This window comes from Tyto alba, unplaced genomic scaffold (assembly GCF_018691265.1).
Source record: "Tyto alba isolate M040663 unplaced genomic scaffold, T.alba_DEE_v4.0 Super-Scaffold_38, whole genome shotgun sequence".
NCBI classification, from domain to species: Eukaryota; Metazoa; Chordata; class Aves; order Strigiformes; family Tytonidae; genus Tyto; species Tyto alba.
This window is the reverse complement of record NW_024881313.1, coordinates 8,197,126-8,221,398: the sequence shown is the minus strand read 5'-3', so window position 1 is coordinate 8,221,398 and position 24,273 is coordinate 8,197,126. Positions and strand designations below refer to the sequence as shown.

The 24,273-nt window shown below is 48.7% G+C and overlaps 2 protein-coding genes and 1 long non-coding RNA gene across 4 annotated transcripts; 1 reads left to right on the top strand and 2 right to left on the bottom strand.

The window, feature by feature from the left end:
* Nucleotides 1–2,071: 2,071 nt before the first annotated feature.
* TWIST1 (twist family bHLH transcription factor 1) lies at nt 2,072–4,932 on the bottom strand. Its single transcript, XM_042802248.1, has 4 exons — nt 4,821–4,932; nt 4,554–4,678; nt 3,408–4,028; nt 2,072–2,687 (listed from the first exon to the last, which is right to left on the bottom strand). The coding sequence occupies exon 3, from the start codon at nt 4,024–4,026 to the stop codon at nt 3,451–3,453; it is 576 nt and encodes a 191-aa protein (XP_042658182.1). The 5' UTR covers nt 4,027–4,028; nt 4,554–4,678; nt 4,821–4,932; the 3' UTR covers nt 2,072–2,687; nt 3,408–3,450.
* A 1,097-nt stretch (nt 4,933–6,029) lies between these two features.
* Nucleotides 6,030–17,633, top strand: LOC122154346. 2 transcript variants are annotated; one of them, XR_006166236.1, is made up of 4 exons: nt 6,030–6,142; nt 10,556–10,626; nt 13,906–14,019; nt 16,979–17,633. It is a non-coding gene; the product is annotated as an uncharacterized LOC122154346 (long non-coding RNA). The 2 variants fall into 2 exon arrangements; XR_006166237.1 differs by lacking the exon at nt 10,556–10,626 and having other exon boundaries at nt 6,054–6,142.
* Nucleotides 17,634–22,544: 4,911 nt separating this feature from the next.
* On the bottom strand, nt 22,545–23,245 carry FERD3L (Fer3 like bHLH transcription factor). The gene has a single exon (XM_032991792.2). It carries the CDS (start codon nt 23,224–23,226, stop codon nt 22,657–22,659), a length of 570 nt encoding a protein of 189 aa, XP_032847683.1. The 5' UTR covers nt 23,227–23,245; the 3' UTR covers nt 22,545–22,656.
* Nucleotides 23,246–24,273: the final 1,028 nt, after the last annotated feature.

Sequence of the window (24,273 nt, the reverse complement as noted above, 5' to 3'; positions counted from 1 at the left end):
GGAGGGACCCAGGGGTGAGCCGGGGAGACCTGCCGTGGTATGAGCCCCACGGACAAAAAATGGGGATTTTTCTCACCCGGGCGCGTCCGCTTGCGGGAAAGGGCTAGCACAGGCTGGGCCAGAGGCCACTCGCTCGTTGCGGTGGAGTCAATCAGGTTTAAGCGCATCAAGCAGAGTTGCTCTGAGGGCGAGCACAGCTTGGCCCGTGGCTTTTAAAATACACTTGATTCCCCTTTTATATTTCGCAGGTATCCCCGTCCACGAAACGTGCCTTCCCCTCAGCACCGAGCAGCTCATCCCGTTTTTCTTTCCAAACCTGTCTTCTTCCTAAACGTGGGGCGGTTTTCCCCTCCTTCCCCGGTGTGATTTCTCCCACCAAAGGAGAAACCAAAGCCGCCCCCAAGCCCTCAGATCCCCCCAACCCCACGGCCAAAGCCCCACGTCGGCTCCCCCTGCCCTGGTTTTTGCTGCAGCCGAAGCAGCGCGGACAGACGTTACCTCCTCCTCGGTAGCCGGGTCGCATCGGAGTGGGTTTTTTTTTCAAGAGGTGCGAGCGGCTGAGTGGGGAGCTGCGGGGGCCGGGGCGCCGGGGGGAGGCAGCGACTCCCCGGGAGCTCACAGGGGCTCCCCCTCCTCTCCATCCCGGAGGGCCACGACCACCAAGAGCCCCCATCCAATTTCCAAGTCTTCGCTAATCCAGCAGTGCAAACAAGCGCTGCGGGCTCTCTACTGTAAACATTGCGCACTGGCCTAAAATACGCACAATATTAAATTCATAATATTGTTATGTCAGCATCACAGACGGTAATATGTGGATATGGAAACAAAAACATTCAGGCAATAAAGTCAACTCAACCTGGGCTACGCAAACAGGCTCTGTTTTGAAAAAAACACCCCATCCTATTTACCCTAGGCGCTGGCTGAATCCCGGCGGCAGGGTCCCTGCCTTCGCGGGGGGGACACCGCTCGGCTCCCAGGGCCAGGACGGGTGCTCCCCTGCGCACCCTCCGCAGCCGCGGAGGGGCAGGAGGCACCGCTCCCCGGGCACGGACTGGCTGCCAATTGCTGGGAGATGGGTAAGTGACAGCAGAGCCGGAATCAGCTGTCCGGTCATAAGGGTTGGGGTTTGGGTTTGTTTTGGGTTCGGCTTTTTTTTTTTTTTTTTTTTTTTTTTGGGGGGGGGGGGGGGGAGGGGTTGAACAACTTCCCTTTTCACCTTCCTTCCGAGCCCTCAGATCTGGAGGTTTCCTCTCTCTTACAACTGGGGTCTCGCCGCATAGTGGGACCCCGCGGAGGATATGGTGAGAAGAAACAGAGGCAACATGCGCCCTACATGTAGAAAAGGAGAAGAGGGCCGGTTAGCGTATCCCTCCGTGTTTGTACAACGAAAATGTGATCGCTAGTCTATATATTATATAAAACCCTAGAGAGCAGAGCAGTCAAACATCACTTCCACCGGAAAACCCCACTCGCTAGCACTTCCCTGTTTCAATCTCACTTTCTCCTGCTTTGCCTGTGGATGGACAAATCCCTGTTTAGAACCGATGCCTCTTCCTCGGGGATATCAGCAAAAATACCTGCGCGGGGGCTGGGAATGGGCCCTGCTCCTGCCTCACCTATGGAGGAGCAAAGCACAGCGGCAGCGCCGGAGCTCCGCGGCGAAAACTCCGCTCCCTGCGGAACTCTGCGGCGCTTGGCGTTAAGATTAAAGGGGGAGAGGGAGGGAAAGAAAGAAGAGAGATTATCTTCCCCCCCAAATGCAGTGAGCTTCAGGGCAGAATAATAAAGCTGTCTCAATAAATAAAGTGCCTGTGTCTGTCAGTAGCTGGTTTATTTGCGTTTTTTGCCTGGTTTGTTTATACTAGTGCCCCCTCTCTCTTGGGTGTCTTTACAGCTCAACAAGCAGGTATTTATCTCCAGTTCCAACCCTGAGTTCTCAGAGAGACCAAACTTTAAGGTTATTAAAATTTCAATCATATTTATTTATTGCAGAAAAATAATATACAATGATATTTACAAAACAATCATAAAAATAAGAATGCATTTAGACACCGGATCTATTTGCATTTTAACATGGGTCATCAATAAATAAATAAAATGTTTATTTTTTTTTTCTCAGAGGAAAAATAATAATAATAAAAAAGTTAGGAACCGGGTATATAACGGCTTGAGCCCAGCTTATTCCCCCCTAAAAAAAAAAAAAAAAAAAAAAAAAAAAAAAAAAAGGTTTTCATCTCTACAGGGATATTTTTTGGTTGGTTGGTTGGTTTCATTCAAGAATGAAGAAAGTCCACAATAATGTATTTCCTTTCATCAGTGGCTCATAGGCACGACCTCTTGGGAATGCATGCAAAAAAAAAAAAAAGGCAAATTAAAAAAAAAAAAAGTTAAATTCCAACATTCTTCGTCAAAATTAAAAAAAAAAAAAAAAATCGAGCGATTCAGACTTCTATCAGAATGCAGAGATGTGTGGATTGTACCGACGCCCAAAGGGTAGTCACTGTCCAAAGCCCTTGTCTCTTTCTTTCCTTAAGTGCTCCCCACGCCCTGCTTTGAATTTGGATTTTGCTCTTCTAATTTCCAAGAAATCCTTGGTACATTTTGTTTTTAGACAAGACCAAAAAAATCGTATCCAACTTCAGAGTCTCTAGATTGTCCATTTTCTCCTTCTGTGGGAACAATGTCATCTGCAAAAACCCAGAGAGGGCGGAAAACTCGTTACTGAAATGCAAGATACACGTACATCTACCTAGACCTCTCTGTCTCTGGAAATGCACCTCTGGGGCAGGAGCAGCGTGGGGACACACGCGTGCCGAGGCCGTGCCGTGACCGGGTGACACCCCGGCCCGGCAGCCAAGGGTGTCAGAGCCGAGGGACGGGGGCTGCCGGGGCGATAGGAAACGCTCGTGGGGAAGCACGCAGGCGGACACGGATTCACTTCAAAATACTAGCGGCGGCGGCAGCAGCAGCAGCAGCAGGAACCATCCCAGCAGCCCCGCTGGCTCCGCAGCGTTTGGTGAAAAAAGTGATCTCAGGCCGGCCCCATCTGGCCGGGGCACACCCGCCCCGCCGCCGCCTCCCCGCCCGCAGCCCACCCCCGCCGGCCGCCGGCAGCGCCCCGCCACGCGTGGGCCCCGCGGGGCCCGGGGGCGCACCTCGGGCCGCGCAGGTCGGGAGGGATGCGCCTTGGCGGGGGGGAGTTGGGGTGTGGGGGGGCGGGGGAGCGCCTCCAGCCGCCCGGCTCTCCGGCCGGCCCTGGAAGCCAGGCCCTGCAGGACGGGGAGGGCCTCTCTCGCCCCACGGCCACGGGTGCCCGGCCCGCGGCGCAGCCGGCGGCCCCTTCAGCGTCACCTCCAACCCCCTCCCCCCCACACACACACACCCCGGTTTCGGGGTCCCTGCCTTACCTAGGGCTCCTGCCGGGGGGATGCGAGTGGGGGACGCCGCCTGCTAGTGGGATGCGGACATGGACCAGGCGCCCTCCATTCTCCAGACCGAGAAGGCGTAGCTGAGCCGCTCGTGGGCCACATAGCTGCAGCTTGCCATCTTGGAGTCCAGCTCGTCGCTCTGTAAGACCTGGTAGAGGAAGTCGATGTACCTGGCCGCCAGCTTGAGGGTCTGGATCTTGCTCAGCTTGTCCGAGGGCAGCGTGGGGATGATCTTCCGCAGGGCGGCGAAGGCTTCGTTCAGCGACTGCGTGCGCTGCCTCTCCCGCACGTTGGCCATGACCCGCTGGGTCTGCAGCTCCTCGTAGGACTGGGGGCTGCCGCCGCCGCTGCTGCTGCCGCCGCCGCCGCCGCCGCCCCCCCCGCCCGCCCCGCACTTCTTGCCCCGCTTGCCTTGGGCCGGGCTGCAGGGCTCGTCCGCGGCCCCGACGGCCCCGCCGGCGTTGCGGCGGCTGGAGCGCCGCTTGCGCCCCCCTCTCTTGTTGTTGGGCAGCTGCTGCCGGTCCGGCTCCTCTTCGCTGTTGCTCAAGCTGTCGTCGGCGGGGGAGACTGGCGAGTTTGACTCGTCCTGCTGCATCATCTCTGGGGGGGAGACGCGAGAAGCGGGCCGGGAGGGGGGGGAGGGCAGGGAGAAGAGGGGGGCACCTAACCCGCCAGCTCCCCCTTGGTCGGCTGCTTCGCTGGCCTGCGAGGAGAAGGAGGAGGAGGAGGGAGGGAGGGAGGGAGGACCTCACTTTGGGGGGAGGGGGGATGGCATCAGGATCCAAGAGGAAAAAAAAAAAAAAAAAAAAAAAAAAAAGAAACCAAAAACGCCAACCAGAAAAAAAAAAAAGAAAAAAATCCCTCCCGATCCCTCCTTGGAGCCCCTTCGAGGTGTCTGGGATTGGGAGAAAGTTGAAGACTTGGAGGTTCTTATAGCTCCTGCTGGCGGAAAGTTTGGGGGCAGCAGTGTCATTGGCCTGACGTGGAGAGGAGGGACTTTTGCTGAGTTTTATAGGAAAGTTTCCGCTTCCCCCCCTCCACGCCCTCCCCCAATTATTTTTTTTCAGGCCATTCACAAGTGATCTGGCCTCCCCGCTCCGCACACACATACATCCTTGCCCCAACCTTTTTCTCGTCTTCCCTCTCCGCGGTTTCTCCCTCAGGCTCCTTCGGTTCGCGCTCGGCTTTGGGCTGGTGCTGGCGGGCCGGGCCGGGAGGTTATGGGGGTGCCCGTGCACCCCCCTGCGCTGCTGCGGAGGGGACACGCGGGCCGCTTAGTGCCCGCGCTGGGGGGAGGCTGGCCCGGAGCAGCCGGGGGGCAGCCCGCATCTCCCGGGCTTTCCCCGCCGCAGAGGGCACGGCTTCCAGAGAAAGGGAGGAAGGGGAAATTACCCGCGGGGCAGCATCCAGGCACATCCTAATTCTGTCCCGCTCTCGCACGCACCGCGCTCCCATCACCGAGCGCCCCCGGGGTCCGGCTTTCCGAGGGAGCCGCACATTTCTGGGCTGGGGAGGGGGGATGACACAGCCTTGTCCTGTCGGGCTGGAGGAATGAGCTCGGAGAAAGCCGTCTTCAGAGGTGGAAGCAGCGGGGAAACTAAGCACCGGCTTTGTACATACTCACCAGTTCCTTGAGCTCGTCTTAAGAGAAACCCGGGAGGATCCGCGCCCCTGGAGCCCCCAACCTGGCATACCGGGAGGCGGGAGGGTGTGCAGACTCTCTCTGCTTACACTCTGTGCCTGCTGAGAGCTCACTTCAATTCGCCCTCCCTGAAGGCGCCCGAGTCCGGCACTTCCTGGGAGCCGAGCTTATTTATTTGAAATTCTGTTTCATGTTTGCAGCGAAAGCTATTTCTCCCCATCCCCCGCCTTCGTGCCTCCCTCCCCGCTCGCTGGCAGCACGGAGCAGGTGGTGTGTCTTTTTAACAACAGCTCAGATTCAAACCGGGAACGCCTGGGAGGGAAAGTTAGAAATTGCCATCCGTTAATAAACGGGGGCGACGCTGCTCCCTGCGAGGGGACCGCTGCCGGCCCGGGGGGACCCTCAGGCGGGGCAGCGTCGGGCGTGAGTGGGGCAGCATCGCGCCCCCCCCCGGCTGTGCTTGGGGTGGGAGGGCGGAGAGGGCGGACGAAACAGCAGAGGAGCGATAAATCCCAGGGGACGAAAAAGACGAGGCTTCTGGAAGAGCGCTGTCATCTGCTCCGGGGAGAAGAGCTGTCTCTCCCCTCTGCCTGGGGGTTCCGTGTCCTCCGGGTAGCCGCCTCCCACCCCGGGCGCTGCGGGGGGCCAGGACCCTCCGAGGGGCAGCGGGCCTGGCTCGGCGCGGCCGATGGCCCCCGCTCCCCCCCGCAGCGCCCGCCCGGCACCCGGGTGCAGCAAGAGCTGCTCCGCCGCCCCTCCGCTGCCCCCCCGGGTGAGCTTTCCTCCTTGGCTCTTCCATCAAGCCATGCGAGCAAATAGCAGCCTGACCTAAACCTTCTCTTTTGGGAGACAGACTGAAACAGGACCAGGGGGGAGGAAACTGAGGACTTACCCAGCGAGGGAAGGCACGCCAGCACACAGACCCACAGCGAGCAAGCGCAGCTACCCTGGATTTTGGCTTGTCCGTTCTGTGTCTGCTGTGACCCACAGACCGCTTCACTCACCTGGACACCACGGCTCATCTGGGGAGCTTCGGGGGTTCCCTGTGTTGGCAGCAGCTGTTGCCTCCAAGGTAAGAAGAGCTGGCTCTCCCTCCACCTCCCTTTCATGAATAATTTTGCCCAGTGCTCGTCTGGGGTGTTGAGCAGTGTCATTACAGAGCAAAGGCTGGAAACAGGGGTGGTGAGCATCTGTAAGCAGCTCTGGGGGCTTTCCTTCCTTCCCTCCTTCCCTCCTTCCCTCCTTCTCCCCTTCCCTCCTTCCCCCCTTCCCTCCTTCCCCCCTTCCCCCCTTCCCTCCTTCCCCCTTCCCTCCTTCCCCCGTTCCTTCCCCCGTTCCTTCCCCCCTTCCTTCCCCCCTTCCTTTCCCCCTTCCCCCCTTCCCCCCTTCCCTCCCTCCTTCCTTCCTTCCTTCCTTCCTTCCTTCCTTCCTTCCTTCCTTCCTTCCTTCCTTCCTTCCTTCCTTCCTTCCTTCCTTCCTTCCTTCCTTCCTTCCTTCCTTCCTTCCTTCCTTCCTTCCTTCCTTCCTTCCTTCCTTCCTTCCTTCCTTCCTTCCTTCCTTCCTTCCTTCCTTCCTTCCTTCCTTCCTTCCTTCCTTCCTTCCTTCCTTCCTTCCTTCCTTCCTTCCTTCCTTCCTTCCTTCCTTCCTTCCTTCCTTCCTTCCTTCCTTCCTTCCTTCCTTCCTTCCTTCCTTCCTTCCTTCCTTCCTTCCTTCCTTCCTTCCTTCCTTCCTTCCTTCCTTCCTTCCTTCCTTCCTTCCTTCCTTCCTTCCTTCCTTCCTTCCTTCCTTCCTTCCTTCCTTCCTTCCTTCCTTCCTTCCTTCCTTCCCTCCTTCCCTCCTTCCCTCCTTCCCTCCTTCCCTCCTTCCCTCCTTCCCTCCTTCCCTCCTTCCCTCCTTCTCCTCTCTCCCATTCTTCTTATGGAAAAAGCATCAAAGTGCAGAAACAAACCAGGGTAACCATTACCTTGCTGGACAGGACACTGTGGCCATGCCTGGATGGTGTCACCCCACAACAGCACAATCAATGGAAGTGATCCACTGCTTGAAAGAAGGAAGGAACAGTGTCTCCTGAGGTGCTCTGGCCAGTGATACGTCTTGTCTGGGTCAGCTGAACTTTGAGTGGGACACAGGACATCACCTGCTTGCCATGAGGCAGAGGAGGGTGTGCAGAGAAGAGTGTGTGGGAGAGGCAAGGACAGCGGTATGTGGTTCAGAAAACCAGAAAACACAGAGAAATCTAGGGTGGGGTTGACCCTGAGGAGAGAGGAGAGGTGTTGACTATGGTAGATGGTTGGGTTTAGGATTAGTTACTCTTCATGGAAACTGCACCAAAAGCAGCCATCAGTAGTTAGCAGAACATGTGTGGTGCTGCCTGGGGCCTGCACACTGCTGTATGAGCCATGACTACGCAGAAAACCCCAACATTTTAATTTTGGTTTTCAATTTGTCTTCAACTCACAACTCATGTGCTTCGAATCAAAGGAAACTAAGCCCATGCTGTTACTGCCAAGGCCCATCACAGGAGTGCAGGGGCCAGGCGGGCTGTGCTGGGAGCCATCTGGCACTGGGCTGGCGGTGGGACCCCATTTGGATCCCCCAGGCCTGCTGGTGGGCAGCAGCCCTGTCTTGTGCTGGGGTGCAGAGGTGTGGCTGGAGGAGGGTGGATATGTCAGAGAGTCATGTCTGGGGATCTGTGTGAGAGAGAAAGACCTACTGGTGTGATTATGTGTGAGGTGTGTTTCTGTGTGTGTGCATGTACAGTTGGCCTTTGCAGTGTGCGTGCATATGTGTGTGTTGGGAGGGAAGGGGAGCAGGGACTTTGCAGAGTTTAAAGAAAAACAATTCAACTCTGGTTTATTTTGAAGTATAGAGTTCTGGTGGGGCTGGAGGTGGAGGGTTTGTATTCCACACTAAACCAGTAATCAGCGTGTAGTTTATATAGTGTTAAACCATCTTTTTTGAACCTCCAAAAGCTACTAAGGAAGACCCACAGACCTCTCTGGAGCATGCGATGAAGGATGCCATGTCCTGTTCTCTGCTGAGCACAGACATGGCTTGGGTGAGGGTTCCCCTGCCTCCTTGGGCAGGCTTATCAACCCTGCTTCACTCTCTGGAGGTGGCAAGCAAAGCTACAGACAGCTCCAGGGCCTTTCCAGGGATATTTCCAGGTCCATTCCTGCAGGCTTCCCTGGGCCTCAGCTCAGGAAAATGTATGCTGTGGGATCAGCCCTTACATGGAGCACTGTCAGGGCATAGAGAACTCCAGCATGTTGTCATCTGTGCAGTAATGTATAATAACACTGGTAAAGTAACCACATAGATTACAGGTGTGGGTGTGAACATGGAGCTAAATAAAAGACAAGTGCCTAGGAAGATGAAATGAGGAATAAGCTTACTGGAATGACAGAACAAGTTGGGCTGTGATGATCATTGTGGTCACGGCTGATCACAGGCAAACAGCTGGAAAGGATCCCCCCAATTATAGGTCCTTGTGTAGGCACCCATCAGCTACTGAGACACTCTCAGGCTGGGACAAGCAGGGTCTGCCCCAGCCAGGCAGAAACATCAGCTTTTGGAGGAGCAGGCTGACAGTTTGATTCTTTCTTTGATTTTTGTTTAAGAATAAATGAAAGGTCTGATTTTGTCTGCCCATTTATAAATTGGCGCAGGAGTTTAAGAACTAATGCGCACAAGATCTGGTGGTTACAGCTACAACATTGCCCACCAATGTGTTATGTGCATACGCACAAATTACAACTGGGTTGCAATAGGCTGTTCAGTATTCCCCATACGGCATGCACATACACACATTGTAATTTAGCTCTCAAAGACTGTTCACTGTGGCAAAATACCAAACTCTCTCACTGGTGGGGTTTTCTTGGGATATTCAGCAATGTAACTATTATGTATGTGCACGCTTAGAGACAGGTTGCCTGAACATTTTTGATGCAGGAGTCTTCAGTATGGAGTTTCCCCAGAAGTTGTATCTTTTAAGACCTGTTTCAATTGAAATCACTGATAGTTTCCCCACTAATTTCCACAGGTATGTTAATTCCTACAGATGCTAGGTGAAAGCCCGACTGAGCCCTAATCCCTTCAAAAGGGACAAGAGAGTGCCCAGCAACTTTCCACACAGACATTTATGCTGTAATTTACTCCATGTCTGAAGCACACCAGTAGACGAGCTGCGAAGTCTTGCTCTGCCCTGCTACCAACTCGAGCAGAGCGACTGCACACGGACAGAAACAGATAAAGGATCTGAGAGCAGGACCCATTTTTGGCTTCTTTCTCCATCTTTTCTTTTTTTTCTTTCTTTCTTTCTTTCTTTCTTTCTTTCTTTCTTTCTTTCTTTCTTTCTTTCTTTCTTTCTTTCTTTCTTTCTTTCTTTCTTTCTTTCTTTCTTTCTTTCTTTCTTTCTTTCTTTCTTTCTTTCTTTCTTTCTTTCTTTCTTTCTTTCTTTCTTTCTTTCTTTCTTTCTTTCTTTCTTTCTTTCTTTCTTTCTTTCTTTCTTTCTTTCTTTCTTTCTTTCTTTCTTTCTTTCTTTCTTTCTTTCTTTCTTTCTTTCTTTCTTTCTTTCTTTCTTTCTTTCTTTCTTTCTTTCTTTCTTTCTTTCTTTCTTTCTTTCTTTCTTTCTTTCTTTCTTTCTTTCTTTCTTTCTTTCTTTCTTTCTTTCTTTCTTCTTTCTTTCTTTCTTTCTTTCTTTCTTTCTTTCTTTCTTTCTTTCTTTCTTTCTTTCTTTCTTTCTTTCTTTCTTTCTTTCTTTCTTTCTTTCTTTCTTTCTTTCTTTCTTTCTTTCTTTCTTTCTTTCTCTCTCTTTCTTTCTTTCTCTCTCTCTTTCTCTCTTTCTCTCTTTCTCTCTCTTTCTCTCTTTCTCTCTTTCTCTCTTCCTTTTCTTTCTTTTCTTTCTTTCTATCTTCCTTCCTTCCTTCCTTTCTTTCCGCCCTATCCACCGCCGCAGCTCACCCAGCCGCGGAGCCGGCCGGGCGGTGGAGCCCGGTTGCCCGGGGCTGGCGGGGCGGGCGGGCTGTGCGGCCGGCGGCCACCGGAGGGCACGATTCCCCGCCGGTCCCCTCTCGGCCGGCGGCGGGCACGGCTCCCAGGTGTGCCCCCCCCCCCCCCCCCCAACCCCCGGCGGGGCCAGGCCGGCGCCCTGCGCCAGCCCGAGCCCCTTCGGGCCGGGCCACCCCAGTTTCGCGGGGCTGAGGTGCCGCCCGCCCGCTCCCGTCTCTCTTTGCACAGATTCCTTCGAAGCCGACGCTTTTCAGCGAGCCACGAGCGGGGATTTTTCACGCCGCGGCTGGGGAGTGGGGAGAACCAGCACGCGGATCCCCCACGGGCGCTTCTCGCTGTTGTGCTTCCAGCCCACGGCGCTTTGCCACTGGCTTCGTCTGGGAGCTCCGGGAAGCGGAAGGACAGCACGGGAACCCTCCCAGGAATCGGTTTCGTTATCGAAATGACTACAGTGATTTTTTTTTTTTTTTTTTAGTTCATTTTCTAAGATCGTTGTGATGCGGTCGTTCATCTAAAAGTCCTAGCGGCTTGCTGGCACAGGAGGGGGTGAGTGGCTTTTTAAAAATCTCCCTGGAGGGCAGCCTCTTCCAGTGCTTCCAGCGCTGCCAGCCCCGCCCCGCACCCCAACCCCCCCCCCCCCCCCCAGCCTCCCGCCCCCCGCGGGGCCCCCCCCGGCGGCTGCATCCCCCCTTCTACCCAATTCTCGCCTCAGTGCAAGGCCAAGAAATACCGACGTCCCGTTATCAAACTAGCGATCCCACAGGGGAGACAGGTGTCCTAATAAATTAAGATCTGAAATGATTCGCGACACGGGTTTTAGTATAACATCTTCTATTTATAGATGTTTTGTTCGGCTTCAGAAACAGTTCGTGGCAGTGGATGGAGCTTTTTAAGCAGAGCATGTGTACCTTGGGGGAAGCCTGAATGGTATCCTCTCCTCTGCCCCAGAGAATGCCAGTCCTTCCCATCACAAGAGCACAACATATCTAACGTTGTGGTGGAGCTCTGCCCCTAATTGTGGTGCTGGGTCTTGTTTATGTGGTTTCATGTCTAAATCTGAAAAGACTGCTTAGTAAAACAAGCTTATCTACACTCCAGGGGACAATAGTTACTTATATTAATAATGGGGCTTATTTGCTATTTCAGCTCCTTTGATTTTTTTTTTTTTTTTTTTTGCTTTTCCATCTCTTCCATCTTTCCTGAACTATGTAAATATATCTTTTTTTGTATTCTTCCTGCTCCCACACATTACTCAAATCTATATATTCAATCTTTCAGTGCACTTGGCCCATGGAAACTCCATAAAACTTCAGGCCTTTTTAGCCACAAACTCTGCTTTTTCTTCCAAGGTGTGGGAGGGTGCACCTCGGGCACAGATGATGAATAAAGCATTCCACAAACCTTCTTCTTGGGGGTGGACTCCAACTGTCTCTGCAGCTCATGCAGTTTGAGTCAGAGTCCTAGAGACAGAATTCCAGCATGGAAGTGGGCTTTACCTGTCAGCCATTCCTGCACCCTGGGGAAAACCCCCCTGGGCATCCTACTCAGTGTGGTCTCCTTTAGACCTACAGTTGCTCTTGGGATCTCACAGACGAAGATGAAAAGAGGGTCATGTAAGAAACAACCATGACTCCCACGAGCCCCATGGGGGTTCATTAGACAGGGTAATAGGCTCCCCTTTACCTCTGAGGCGTCAGAAAAGCCTGGTGTGAGGGAAAGGGCCTGGAAAGTTGTCCTAACATACACATATACTCTCCTAGGCAGATGGAAATGTTTTTTTGATTGGTAGCCTGATTGAATGCCAGGTTTGCGAGTTGGAACCACCTCCTCCTCCTCCCTCCCCGAGACCACACAGGGGCTCACTATAGCCACGCAGAGGAGAGGGGCCTGGAGGGGAAAGGTGCACAGAAATGAGCACCCATCTCATTCTTTCCACAGTTACTTCTAAGGACACCTACTTAGAGCTAAGATAACTTCTGAGAGTTCGGAGCTTTATTTCCATCTCTGCCAGGTTGTATTTCCTTTCAGAAAAGGCAGCCAGAGTGGAATCAAAGTTTACGTATCTCTTTCTAAGTGGGGAGGTTATAATTATTTGGTGCTATGGGCTATCAGCTATGATGCCTAAAGATCTAATGTACAATATTACCCCTCATTTTACAGCCCAAATTTCCTTTGCCTGCCTCTAGAATAGAGGATGATGATAAGGCAGGGCACCTTGCTTACTAGATACTGATCTGTTCATAGGTCCACACCCTGGTTTTCTGACCAAAGGTCATATAGTAGGTCACACAATGAAGCTGATATAGAGCACAAATCTTGGTTACCAAACTCCAAGGACAGTTTTCCAGAAGAAGCATTAGTTTGTTAATATGTTGAAGTACATTAACAGACATTCACTCTTCATGTATGTATGCATGTATGTGTCTATCTACGTACTCTGACCTCCAGACAGGCATCTGTATTTATATTTATGCTGTATTGTAAAATACCATACTGCTTCTGCTTCTGTCTTGAAACATATCTGTATCAAGCATATTCTCATGCCAAAATCCACTATCTGACCTTGCAGCACTAAAAATAGTTCATGTCAGAAGCAGAGAAATATTCATTTCTCATTTTAGAACATTTGTGCTTGCATTCATTAAGGACAGGGTCCAAAATCCTTTGATGTCAAGGGGAGTGTTTCAGTGGGCTTTGGATCAAGCCCTAAAAAGAGTCAATTAAACTGGAAATAAAATAAAAATGAAAACAGGTCCAGCCTGAGAGTTTTGCTGAATAAAAAGGAATATTTAAGAGAGGCTGCCTTTGGAGTAAAGGGTCAGTCATTGTTTCTTAATATTTAATTGAATTTGTGGAATTTTCCATGATTAAAAAATAATCATTTGCATTAAGTTGGGTTGTTTTTTTTTTTTTTTTCAGTCTTCAAAACATCCATATTTTTCTGCAAAGTAGAAATGTTGTTGACCTAGTAAGTACAAACTTGATTTGAGCTCAGTGGGCTGGACCCTAAGCGGTAAAATATGCCTCAGATTTTCAAAGTCAGAGCACAGACTTAATTTCAAAATACTCTCTTGACTCTAGAATTTGTTCAGGTACATGTCTCAATATTCAAGCAGTTTGTGAAATTTTCTAATGTCTGATCTAATGTTATTATTTGCTGTTACACAGTTTGTGAAAGGGCTAATGCAGCTCTTGACAGCAGATGTAATTAATTTAAAGGCAGAGGATATGCAGTGGAATATAGCAAGGGCTTTATTACAAAACAGTGAAGTTTACACCTTCAGTTGTTAATCCTTTTCTCTACAACAATACATACTATTTAAGAGCATACCTTTTAATAAAAAAGAAGGCAATATAAAAATAAACTACAGCCCCACAAAGTTTACTGCACTGCTTCCTTATAGTCATTGTGTCAGAGGTCTGGGTAGTTTGAATGACGTAAGTCTGCAGGAATTTTTGCCGAATGGAGATTATTTGACAGTAAAATGGTCATCATTCCTTTCAAAAAGATAGAAGTTTGATCAATTATATTGCAATGGCTTACAGCCATATTCTATCTACAGTGACATTTATGATCTATTTTGGTTATCCCCAAATGGCCTTCAACCTAGCTATTATCTGCCAACATGTTAAACTTTTGGTCAGTGGAAATCCTTTAGTGTCTTGGAAAAACTCAGGATGTTGTCTTCTGGCCAGATTCCATTATGGGTAACTACAACTTTATCTACATTCAATGTATGTAATTGAGTGGCTGTGGTATGGCACACTGTCATTTGGCTTAATTTCAATAAACTAAGATAATTTTCTGTATTTTCTTTCCTATAGCACTGTGTCATGTTGCTGTACAAAGTGAAACAGCTGCCACATTCTGCTTCTCGAAGACACATCCCAGAATGGGCTGTCTCTTCTGAGAGGACAACATAGCCTCCAACTTGGCAGGTAAAATTTTGCAACACCAAATCCTTCCATCTGTGGTTTCATGTTGTCAGTTCACTGCAGGAACTAATAGTCTGGTCTAGATGTCAAACTATCTGATTTGTTAGTGTAGCTGGCAGGTTAACTGTCTAAGTCTTACTATTTCCGCACAGAATTCACTATGGGTAGTAAATTTCATCCAAAAAAAGAAGAAAAATAACCATGTTTAAAGATTAGACGCACTCTGGGAAATTAAGTTCTTAATGCTAAATCAGATGTATAATAGGAGGTACCTAATAATTGCTCACATCAAGGGTAAAGGGTCAAGCCAAAGGCTTATAGACAGAAGGGAAAAAGGCAATACAGTCACTCAGCTATCACTACCAGAAACAGCCCTTCCCATTCTCACAGTTCTAATGTAGATCAGAAGCAAACTATACTGCTATAAAGAGACACAAGATGCTTTTTAACTCCTTGTGGCCATAGTAGCCATTGTATTTCTTCACGTATATCCCTCCCAAACTGTTCATTGAGTCAAAAAACATATTTGCACTGCTCACAGAGGGTAGAAAAATATTACATGACCAAAAGTTGCTGTTAAGCTTTGCTGAAGAGCATTTGAGAATGGTATCTGAAATTTGTGTTGGAATAGGTGCTACTGCAAGGGCATCAAAACTGAAGGGAATGGATTAGTGACACCCCAAGAGCAGCTGTGGCACCGCAGATGATGCAGGCAACATCACCCCATTTGCCATACTGATGCAGGAGAGCAGTGCTGTGTATGTACAGTGGAAAGAAACCACAGCAAATGTAGCTTGAGTTTTCCCTAGATTTTCACTGACTAGGAAACCTCCACGGTGCCGACAGCACTTCCACCACGCTGCTGCAAGGCAAACATTACCAATCTCCATGTAGCCTTCTTGTCATTTGAAAATGCGTCATTGGATGTTTTCAGGAGAAGAAGACTTTGAACATAAAGCCTTCTCTTTTCACCTCTGAGGTCATACTGCATCTTTGGGGTGATATTGGATGTTTCTGTGGTATGGAAGTGGTTCGGAAACCCTCTCAATAAATAATGCTAATGACCCGTAGCTGCATAAGAACTGTGTTTTGGGAGGGGAAATGGGGTTGAAGGAGGTGTCGTTAGACCTTTCCAATTTTCTATGCCACTCTCAGCTACCTAGTATGTCTTTTCAGTTTAGAGGCAAAAAGCACTGACCTTATAGTCCAAAATCCTCTCCAGTCAAAGCCTTGGCTTATACACTGGATCCTTCAAAGGATTTGGCCAATGGGACACTGAAGATTCATGCTTTTACTGATTTAAAGGAGAATTTGAGAAATCTCTGGTTGTTTTTTATGTTTGTATATTTTAAATATTACAAGTACCGTATGTTCTTATCATAGCTTTGATAGAACTCATTTCTCTCCAAGGGCAAACCTCATGCTATTAACATCATAGAACTTCCTCAGTGTAATGTGGTTCAGCCTACAGCTATGTCAGTTGTGATCTGAGAGGGGATACTGTAATCATTCAGTTCCTTGATGTGTGGAACGTGTAACTGTGAGAATTGACTTATTCTGTTGTCAACCCACATGTGATTGACAGCATAAAGTAATGGACACGTACATGTCTCTAAATTTAATACCTTGGGGCTGGTAAACGTGTTTTCAGCAATAGGACTTGAACTCCATCTTAACAAGGCTTGGTTTTGTAGTTCAAGCACAGTTATCAGCACTTCAGTGAAAGCTCCATTTGCTCATGATTAAAATTGAGATTCTGTATGTCAAGGAGGTCGCACCTGATGAGGACCTAAACTATCAGTTTAATCATATTTGGCAACATTCAAGATATCTGCAAAGAAAATTTAAACTGGCTCAGATGTAATCTGAAATGAATTCCACGCGTCTTCAAGTAAGGCAGGGAAAGATCTGAGATAGCCCTTCATTTCACAGTCTCTCAATCATCTTTTTCCATTTTTTTTTTTCTTCCCTGTCCATGACTATTATTCATCATCCTACAACTTCTCTTGCATCTGGTAGTTTGCAGAGTTATGAGAGTCAAGGATGCTGCAGAGTTATTGCAGTGTTCTGGCATATCATTAAAATATGATTAAAAATAGATTAAAACACCTTTCTGCATATTCATTTAATGCTTTTTAGTTTTTGTTTTATATGTGATAATATTAATAACAAAAATGTGAACTACTTAAAAGTGGAAGCACTCCCGAATGTCCCAGATGATATTGATGAGTCCTAAATCTCTGATTCAGCTCAAAGTTATTTAAGAATAATTTTTAAATTATTCCTCTACTTCAAAAATTTCCTGCCAATTCAATAGTTTAGTTATGTACATTATTCTAAAAAACTTCATAGGAGCTTAGATGGCCAAGATCAGGTCCAAGAGCACCTTGAAACATCTGAAACACTTCAGCATTTGGATAATTACATACTTTTGGGGCCAACCCACATTTCTCTTTGGAAAATGTTTCCCCTGCATGGCTGCAGACAACAGATGGATCGTATGATCTCTGCATTTGAAAAGATGGCATAATTCTGGCAGACTGTCAGTTAAGTGAAGGGGGCTGATTTCAGATCCTCATTAAGAAAATATACAACCACACAAAGTGGACTGAATGGCAGAATGTGATCACTGGCGCCAGCTTTAATAGAAAATGTAGCACACTGTTGCAACATGAAATCTGATGTGCTGTGGCTGGATGTAGCTCTACTGGGCTTTGCGTTCATTTTTCAAACAAATGTGTTTTAAAGGAGACATTCTTTGTATTGTGAGGGCCCTCCTTGCACCAGGAGAGAGAGGAGCAGAGCGGCGGGGAGGTAAAAGGTGAATTCAAAGGGCCACCAGCTCCAGGGTCAGGATGGGGCATCAAGGCTTTGTTGGATCTTCTCTTGCCAAAGTTTCTATGTATTGCCTGTGTATTTCTAACTGCTATTTGTGTTTCTAATTTCTCGTTGTATTTATTAGAGTGGGCTCTTTTTGCAACTGGCGTCTTACCCAGAAGCACCCCGTGGAGGCAGCATGGCCTCTCCCTGTTGCAGGGCTCTGGGAGCGAGGCCCGGTGCCTCCTTTGCACCCAAATTTTCACAGAGAAGCACCCTGCCAAGCACCCAAGAGCTTGAGTAGGAATCCCAGGGTACTGTAAAATGCAATATAATTTTCCAGCGACCCTGGGTACGAGCAGCAAGTGCACCGTAATCGCTACTCACAGCTCAAGAGAAAAGGGCTAGTGAAGCTGCACACCTTCACTTCACCATCAAAACCAAAAATAATGGCCATGGCTTCAGGTCACAACTTTCTGATGCCCTTTGTTTCAACAGTGAACTCCGAAAAATCAGGATCTTTATATGATATCTCATCTTGGTCACACAAAAAGTGAATGAACCTAAATCACTGGTTGTTTTGAAAGTCTTTGCTAAGTTACCTTTTATCCAGATCACAGACATCATCTATCCCACATGAACCAGAAATGTTCAAGCAGTGATAGTATTTGTTGTGGTGTATTTATTCCTGTATCATTTGTGCTCTAGTCACCACTTTTTCCTCTGATAACTGTAAGTTTCAAAGGTCAGAATTCATTAACAAAGTTAAAGACTGTATAATAAGTAAACAATGCTACGAAAAAAAAAAATAAATCAACATTTGAATTAATTTGTCCTCCATCTCTCGGTTCATTTATCTATGGTGAAGATGTTCCATGCACAGATTTCCTCTTTGCTGTGTAGAAAATCATAAAATGCACTACCTTCCCTTGAACCCATGTAAGAGCAAGACAAGATGGAACTGGAACTGGAAGTAACATGGACAATTATTATCTTTCTTCTGCTTTCAGAGCTAAAGAGAGGCAGTTAAACCAACAGGACGCTCTCTACCCCTCTTTTTGCAATTATGGCAGAGGTATGACAAAAGCATAAACAGATCTAGCATCTCAGGGTGCCTGATTACTTTGTTTTGAAATAAAGCTCCGTGTGACAATAGTGAAGCCTGTCCTGCACTACAATAACTCTGTGTGGGAACCATTCAAAATCCCTCAGTGTAGGAGGAGACGCTCTGAGTCACAGTTACAGCTCTGAAGCGTTTGAGAACACTGTAAGCCACACTAAAATAATACAATGCACACAACAATTTCAATACATTACAGCCCGTACAAGTGTATATTCATGTGAAAATTGACCATACAGAAGTAAAGCTTACAGGATTGCTCCCCTATTTTGACTTCTTTGTAGGAATTGGGAGTTCAGGTGTGTAGGGTTCACTGTACTAGACTGTGACTGGTGATCAGATGGCTGTGAAAAATTTCAGGAGCTTAAAATTTAGTGCCAACCAGACCACGGGTTACACTTGAAGCTAAGACAGAGAAGGAAAAAAGTAAAATCTGGATGAAATACGGGCACATTTTAAAAAAATACCTGAGATGCAGTTCTTAAAAAGCTAAATTTTTAAGGTAATTGCAGTTTAACATTTTTATTCGATCAATTATTTTATTCTGGGTATACTGCTGTGATGAATGTTCATTTTAATATCTGAAACAAGTATGCTTTTCAGAGAAAAGTTTAAGAGAAAATAATCTGAAATTACTATATTTAATAGCTATTTAGAAAAGACAGCAATTTTTACTGTACCACAAAAGCACTATAACCAGCATATCTATCCATCCTTGTAACTGTTCTGTTGTATAAGTAGTAGGAAAAGCTTGGCTGTCATTGTTGCAGATTGGTAGTATTCAGGCCTAGTAAAAACAGCAAAGTCTTATGAAAACAGGGACTCAGCATGCACAGCAGTCACATTTTAAGCCTTGGTATTTTGGCTAGTCTTAATTAAAAAAAAAAAAAAAAAAAAAGAGTCCAAGTTCATTGAAAGGACCAAAAGGGCTACATAGAAAATCTCTTTGAGAAGCATCACTGATCTGAAGGAGAATAAAAATAAATCCAAAACTCTTTTCCATCACTTTTGCCTAGTACCCTCACAACTTCAAAAACTAATTTATTTTAAAGTTTGAAAAAGGAAAAAAAAAAAAAGTGTTGTTGGACTAAGTCTTCACTTATCAAGTTTCATCCTGGAGGGAATTTTTATAGCTGAGTTATAAACCCTCCACACCAGAGTGTTTATAATGGAAACGCTGACAAATGCGATAATAAACACCAATCACGGGGCCGTAGTAGCTGGTCAGAATGTGGATGCAGGAGTTTGCAGTGCTATCATAATATTTTGTTCTGTTTCCAGCACTAATTTGCTTAAACCTGCTTTCAGGTTGAGCAGCTATAAAACAAGATCAGCCTGACTATAGATTGCAAAATCCTTTGATTATTTATACTTCTCTTAGAAAGCTTGGAAATGCCTCTCAAATATGAATTCATTTAGACTTATTCTTTGGTTTACATGTCTGAATACTAATTGTAATGCGATAGCTTCAAGGGAACTCAACTTTCTACCAAAAGGCAGCCTTCAGTGGGCAAGGAGAAGATAAACAAACCCGCCTCAGACCAGGATCTAAAAATGGGCTATGATCAAACAGCTCTAAGGCTTTAAAAACCCCCTTATTATCTTTTCCCAGAAGTAATTGACACTGTCAGTTTTTGTTCTTAATGCGGTGATAATGGCATGGTGCTCTGGGGAGCCCAGGGATGGGGACTGGCCTCAGCCTTGGCAGCAGCAGGGTTTCTGTGCGAGGGAAAGGCCTTTCCCTACAGCGGGTGAAATCCTCGCCTCCCCGAACGTAGCAGCACGTAGCAGCGCTTCTGCCCTCGCTTCATTAGGGCCGGGGTTCCACTGGCCTCCCGGCCTGACGGGCTGTTTTACTGCGTGTGACTCCACAGACCAGGATGCTGCGATCTTGGCCCGAGAAGGGACCCCATGGTCTCGTTATTTCAGGGATACGGGAGGGCGCTCCAGCTAGAAGCCCGTCCGCAGTGTTTCCATGATTTGTTTATATTCTTAGCCGGCTGAGCTGCCAGGATGTCAGCACATCCACATGGGCCAAGTGATGGGTCAGTATGGTATTTCACTGTTTCCCTGAGGTCTTCATGGGGATAAGGGCATGCTAGAGTTTTAACACACGCCTCTAAGAAAAAATTGCATCTAGACAAACTGTTCTGGCAAATCTTTGCTGGTTTTGGAAAAGCATGGAACACAAGAAATTAAAGCCCCTTTCATCAGTCTCTCAGCTCCTATAAACCAGTGTGCAGCTGAGAGGCTTCTCCAAAGCCTTTGATGCAACATGAAATGCATCTTGATACTTTATCTCTACTGTTTCCATATTGTGTTCATTGGCTTATACCTCAACTGCATTTTTAATTTCTAAAGTTATTTTTAGAATCAGTGTCTCATATAAGAATGTTACTACAGCTATTGCTGAATGTTACTGTATTGCTGCTGCAAAATTTCCAGTGATCTGTTAAAAATCAGGATTCATAATGCAAGATCCAGATTTTGATTTCTATTTGAAAATAAAATATAACATTTTCTTTCTGCCCTTCTCTAGTCTTCAACACAAGTAAGGAAAAACCTGGGATCCTGAATAAATTCCAGTGTTTTGTTATTAAACCAAGAAAAGAAACCCAATAATTTTTGAATTATCTGTTACAGACATGTTTACATTATGAATCTCTTAACTTGAGACTCTGTGTGCTATAGAGTTCTAATTTTATCCAGTGACAAGAGCAAGAAAAAATACAAGAATATATATACTCAAGCTGTTGAAAGCACAGTTGTATAGAGATCATAGAGAAATAGTGCTAAAAAGTTAATATTGAATTGCATATTTCATTGTCCTTAAAGAATTTGTCTTCATCATTTTTCTTGAGACAGTGGTAACAGCAAAATGCATCTGAGTCATGTGAACAGTTGTTGATTTTGGAACACTGTTATTTTTTAGTTCCTTTTCTCATTTTATTTTTAGAAAAAAAAAAAAAAAAAAAAAAAAGCCCAAACCAACAAAACAACACAAAACCATCTGAAGAGGTGAAACATCCCAGTTTCTAGAAAGGATCCAGCTGCGTTAACTATCCAACTGCCTCTTGGAAAAAAAGCATTCTGACAACTGGAGAGCAGATGCAATGTGTGGAGTCAGGGAGGTCAACAAAAACAAATGGAAAAAGAAACCAAGGAAACAAGTGAAAAGAGAAAGTGTATTAGAGTATTGATACAGGATATTAGATCACTCATGACAATATTAAAGTGAATGGAATGAGAAAAAGAAGAATCACCACAGGAGATGACAAAATGTGAGAGAAGAAATCAAATAGATATCAGGGTGGGATTTAGATCTTGCCATTCTAGACTGAACCCAGGGTAAATCTTGCTTCCACTGATATCACAACAATTTTATATAGCGGAGCTAAAAGCTGTCCTGAGAAGCGATGCAGAACCACTGCCCCGGGTGGGACATTGGCTCCTAAATTGGACGCGGGCTGGGCTGGGCCCTGGACAGGCTGGGTGCTGCCCGTCTGCTGCAAACACGGGGAGAAACCCGGGCAGCGGCGAGGGAAGGGGCCAGCAGCCGCGAGAGCCGGGGCTGCGGGGGGCACAGACACATCAGGGAGGGCCGGAGAGGCTGCTAGGGTCGACCCCCGGCCCCTTGCCCGTCCCGTCCCCATCCCCAGGCTACGGCCGGCCCGGGCTTCCCTCTTCCCTCCCGCTCCGGCTTTTCAGAGTTTATTTATTTATTTTCTCTCCTTGCGGCAATGAAACGTATAGGGAAGGGGGTGGGGGGTGGTGTTGGAAATAACAACAACAGCGAAAAAAAAAAAAAAAAGCAGCGAGGGAGAAAAGGGCTTTCCGTGACCTCACCAAAATCAAAGCCCGCAAGCTGACAAGTTTTCTTTCTCGGGAGGGCGCAGACGGCTTCCCAGCCTGCCGGGGGTGCTCGCCCCCGCCCCGCCCCGCCCCGCTCCGCACCGCCCAGCACCGCACCGCACCGCACCGCGCCGGGCCGGGCCGGGCCGGGCCGGGCCGCTCCGCACCCTCCTCCTCCGGGTCCTCCCCGGTGCGAGCGGCGGAGCCGGTCCCGGGAAGCGACTCGTGACAGCAAACGGTTGTGGCCAGATGTTCCGCTTTACTGGCCCTGTGACACGCGGCATGGACTTGGCAGGCTGGATTTCAAAGAAAAGGGAGTTGTTGTTTATTTTTTTTTTTTTTTAGAAAAAAAAAAAAAAAAAAAAAGCAGAAAACACTAAGTTAGAACGCACACGCCGAGGTTTCCCCAGTCCCTGGGCAGGCAGCTGGGCAGGCGAGTGAGTGCGCTGGAAAGCCACGCCGCAAACTGGGACGGCTCCGCCGTCCCGGACGCGCCTTTCTCGAAAGTAACAAATTTCAGAGAGTGTAAAGCAAGCGGGCGACGGAACAAACAAACCAGAGGGCCTCAGACCTTCTTTCCCCCCCCCTTTCCCTTTACAAAAATTACATATGTTAGCAAATCGGCACATAGAGAGCCTCTCCACCCCTTCTCTCCCTCTCTCCTCCCCCCGCCCCCGGCGCACGCTTCCCCAAACACTCCTCGCTTTGCGTCCCGCACCTACGCGGTCCTGGCTGCGGGGTGAGAAGCCAAGGCAGGACCCCCGGGCCCTGAGACCCGAGGAGGCCACCTGCGAGGGGCCGGGGGGGTGGTGGCCGGGCCCCGGCCCCGTCCCGCCGGGCCCCGGCGTTCCCTAGCTCGCCTCCTGCCTGCCGCAGCCGTCCAGGAGCTCGGTCATGAAGGAGATGTACACTATGGCCAGGCGCAAGGTCTCTATCCGGGAGAGCCTCTTCTCGTAGGCGAAGGTGGGCACCTTCTTCCTCAGCTGGTCAAACGCCTCGTTGAGGTTGAACATCCTCTTCCTCTCCCGGATGTTGGCAGCCTGGCGCTGGGCGTAGGTGATAACTCGCTTTCTCCTGGGTCTGTCCAGGAGGGAAGAGCTGCGCGTCCTCTCCTCTTCCTCCTCCTCTTCCTCGTCTTCGGGATCTCCATCTCCGAAGGCAGCCAGGGGCAGCCCCCGCGCCATCCCCTCCCGGAGCGACAGGACTCTGTCCCCGAAGGGAGGCCCGGAGGTGACCTCGCAGAGCCCCAGGCTCGGCCCGACCCGGGGGGGGCCCTGGGGGGCGCCCAGGGAGAGGTCGGCCACGAAATCCAGCACCGAGGTGCCCAGCAGCCCCTCCGGGCAGGGCACTTGCGGGGCTCTGCCGTGCAGCTCATCCAGCAGCCCCGGGCACTGGTGGGCTGGGAAGAGGCTGGCTGACATCTTACTTCGGAGAGGGCTTAATCTGGTCCCCCATCCCCAGCCCCAGCGGCGTTAATATTTATAACCCCCCGGGTAACAGGATTAGCAGGACTAGAAAGAGCGGCTGTAAAATTTTTCGCCGTGATGCTGATGAGAGGAGACAGGCAGCCCCCTCGGGGACGCGTGGATGCTCCCGAGAGAGGAGTCCCCAGCGAGTCAATCCTGTCACAGCGATCAAGGACAGTTCCTTCTTGGCAAAACCCTCCGCTCTTACCTGCTGAGCACTTTTGTCTCTTCTTACACACCCGCAACCAAACGATTTTCAGCCTCTTTAAAGCCCGCAGCCGCAGAGCCGGGTCTCCACTGGGCTTGCTTTCCTGCTTTCTTTCGGGATCTCTGAACCCTGAGAGCCAGCCTGACAATTGATGTCAGGCAAGTGCATGTATGCTTTTAATGATGTCCTGAAGAGGGGACCTGCACGCAAAGGGTCACCAGGGAATGTTTACCCTGTATCCCAGCGCAATGGGAGCTGAATGACAGGACCTCCATTAGCCTAAGTAAGCATTGTAGGGGACCCGATATTGCATTCCCAGTAGTAACTGTTGGAATCGTCCCTGCATTCCCCCTAAATCGCCTTCAACTAGAGTTCAAACATCTTTCCAGTAAAAGGCTGTTTCGTAAAGCTCATTTAGGTTCACACAATCTCAAAGCACTTGCTTTGAAACTCCTTCCTCCCGCCCGTGAGAAGAGGATAAACTGGTCCTGGTCAGGGCAGCGGTTGTTCTTACGCCTTACATATGCATACACCTTACCGGCCACCGGAGGTGCGCAGAGGAATCCCCCTGACTGCCCGCACTGATAACGCTGGCTACGGAGCTCAAAACGCCGTGAAATGCCTGTAAACACACCCGCACGCCCGACACTGCTGAATACCTTTATTTGATCAAGGTTCCCTTGGGGACTGACGTCGGGGATTGTTTTGCTTTTGCCTTGGGAGGCTGGAAGACCTTAGGGGTTGTGTCTTCACCCTCCCACACCATAGACTTGTCTCTAAACAAACAGCCTGGC

Excerpts from the sequence above, each read along its gene's own strand:
- TWIST1 (XM_042802248.1), bottom strand. The coding sequence starts at position 4,026 with ATGATGCAGCAGGACGAGTCAAACTCGCCAGTCTCCCCCGCCGACGAC.
- FERD3L (XM_032991792.2), bottom strand. The coding sequence starts at position 23,226 with ATGTCAGCCAGCCTCTTCCCAGCCCACCAGTGCCCGGGGCTGCTGGAT.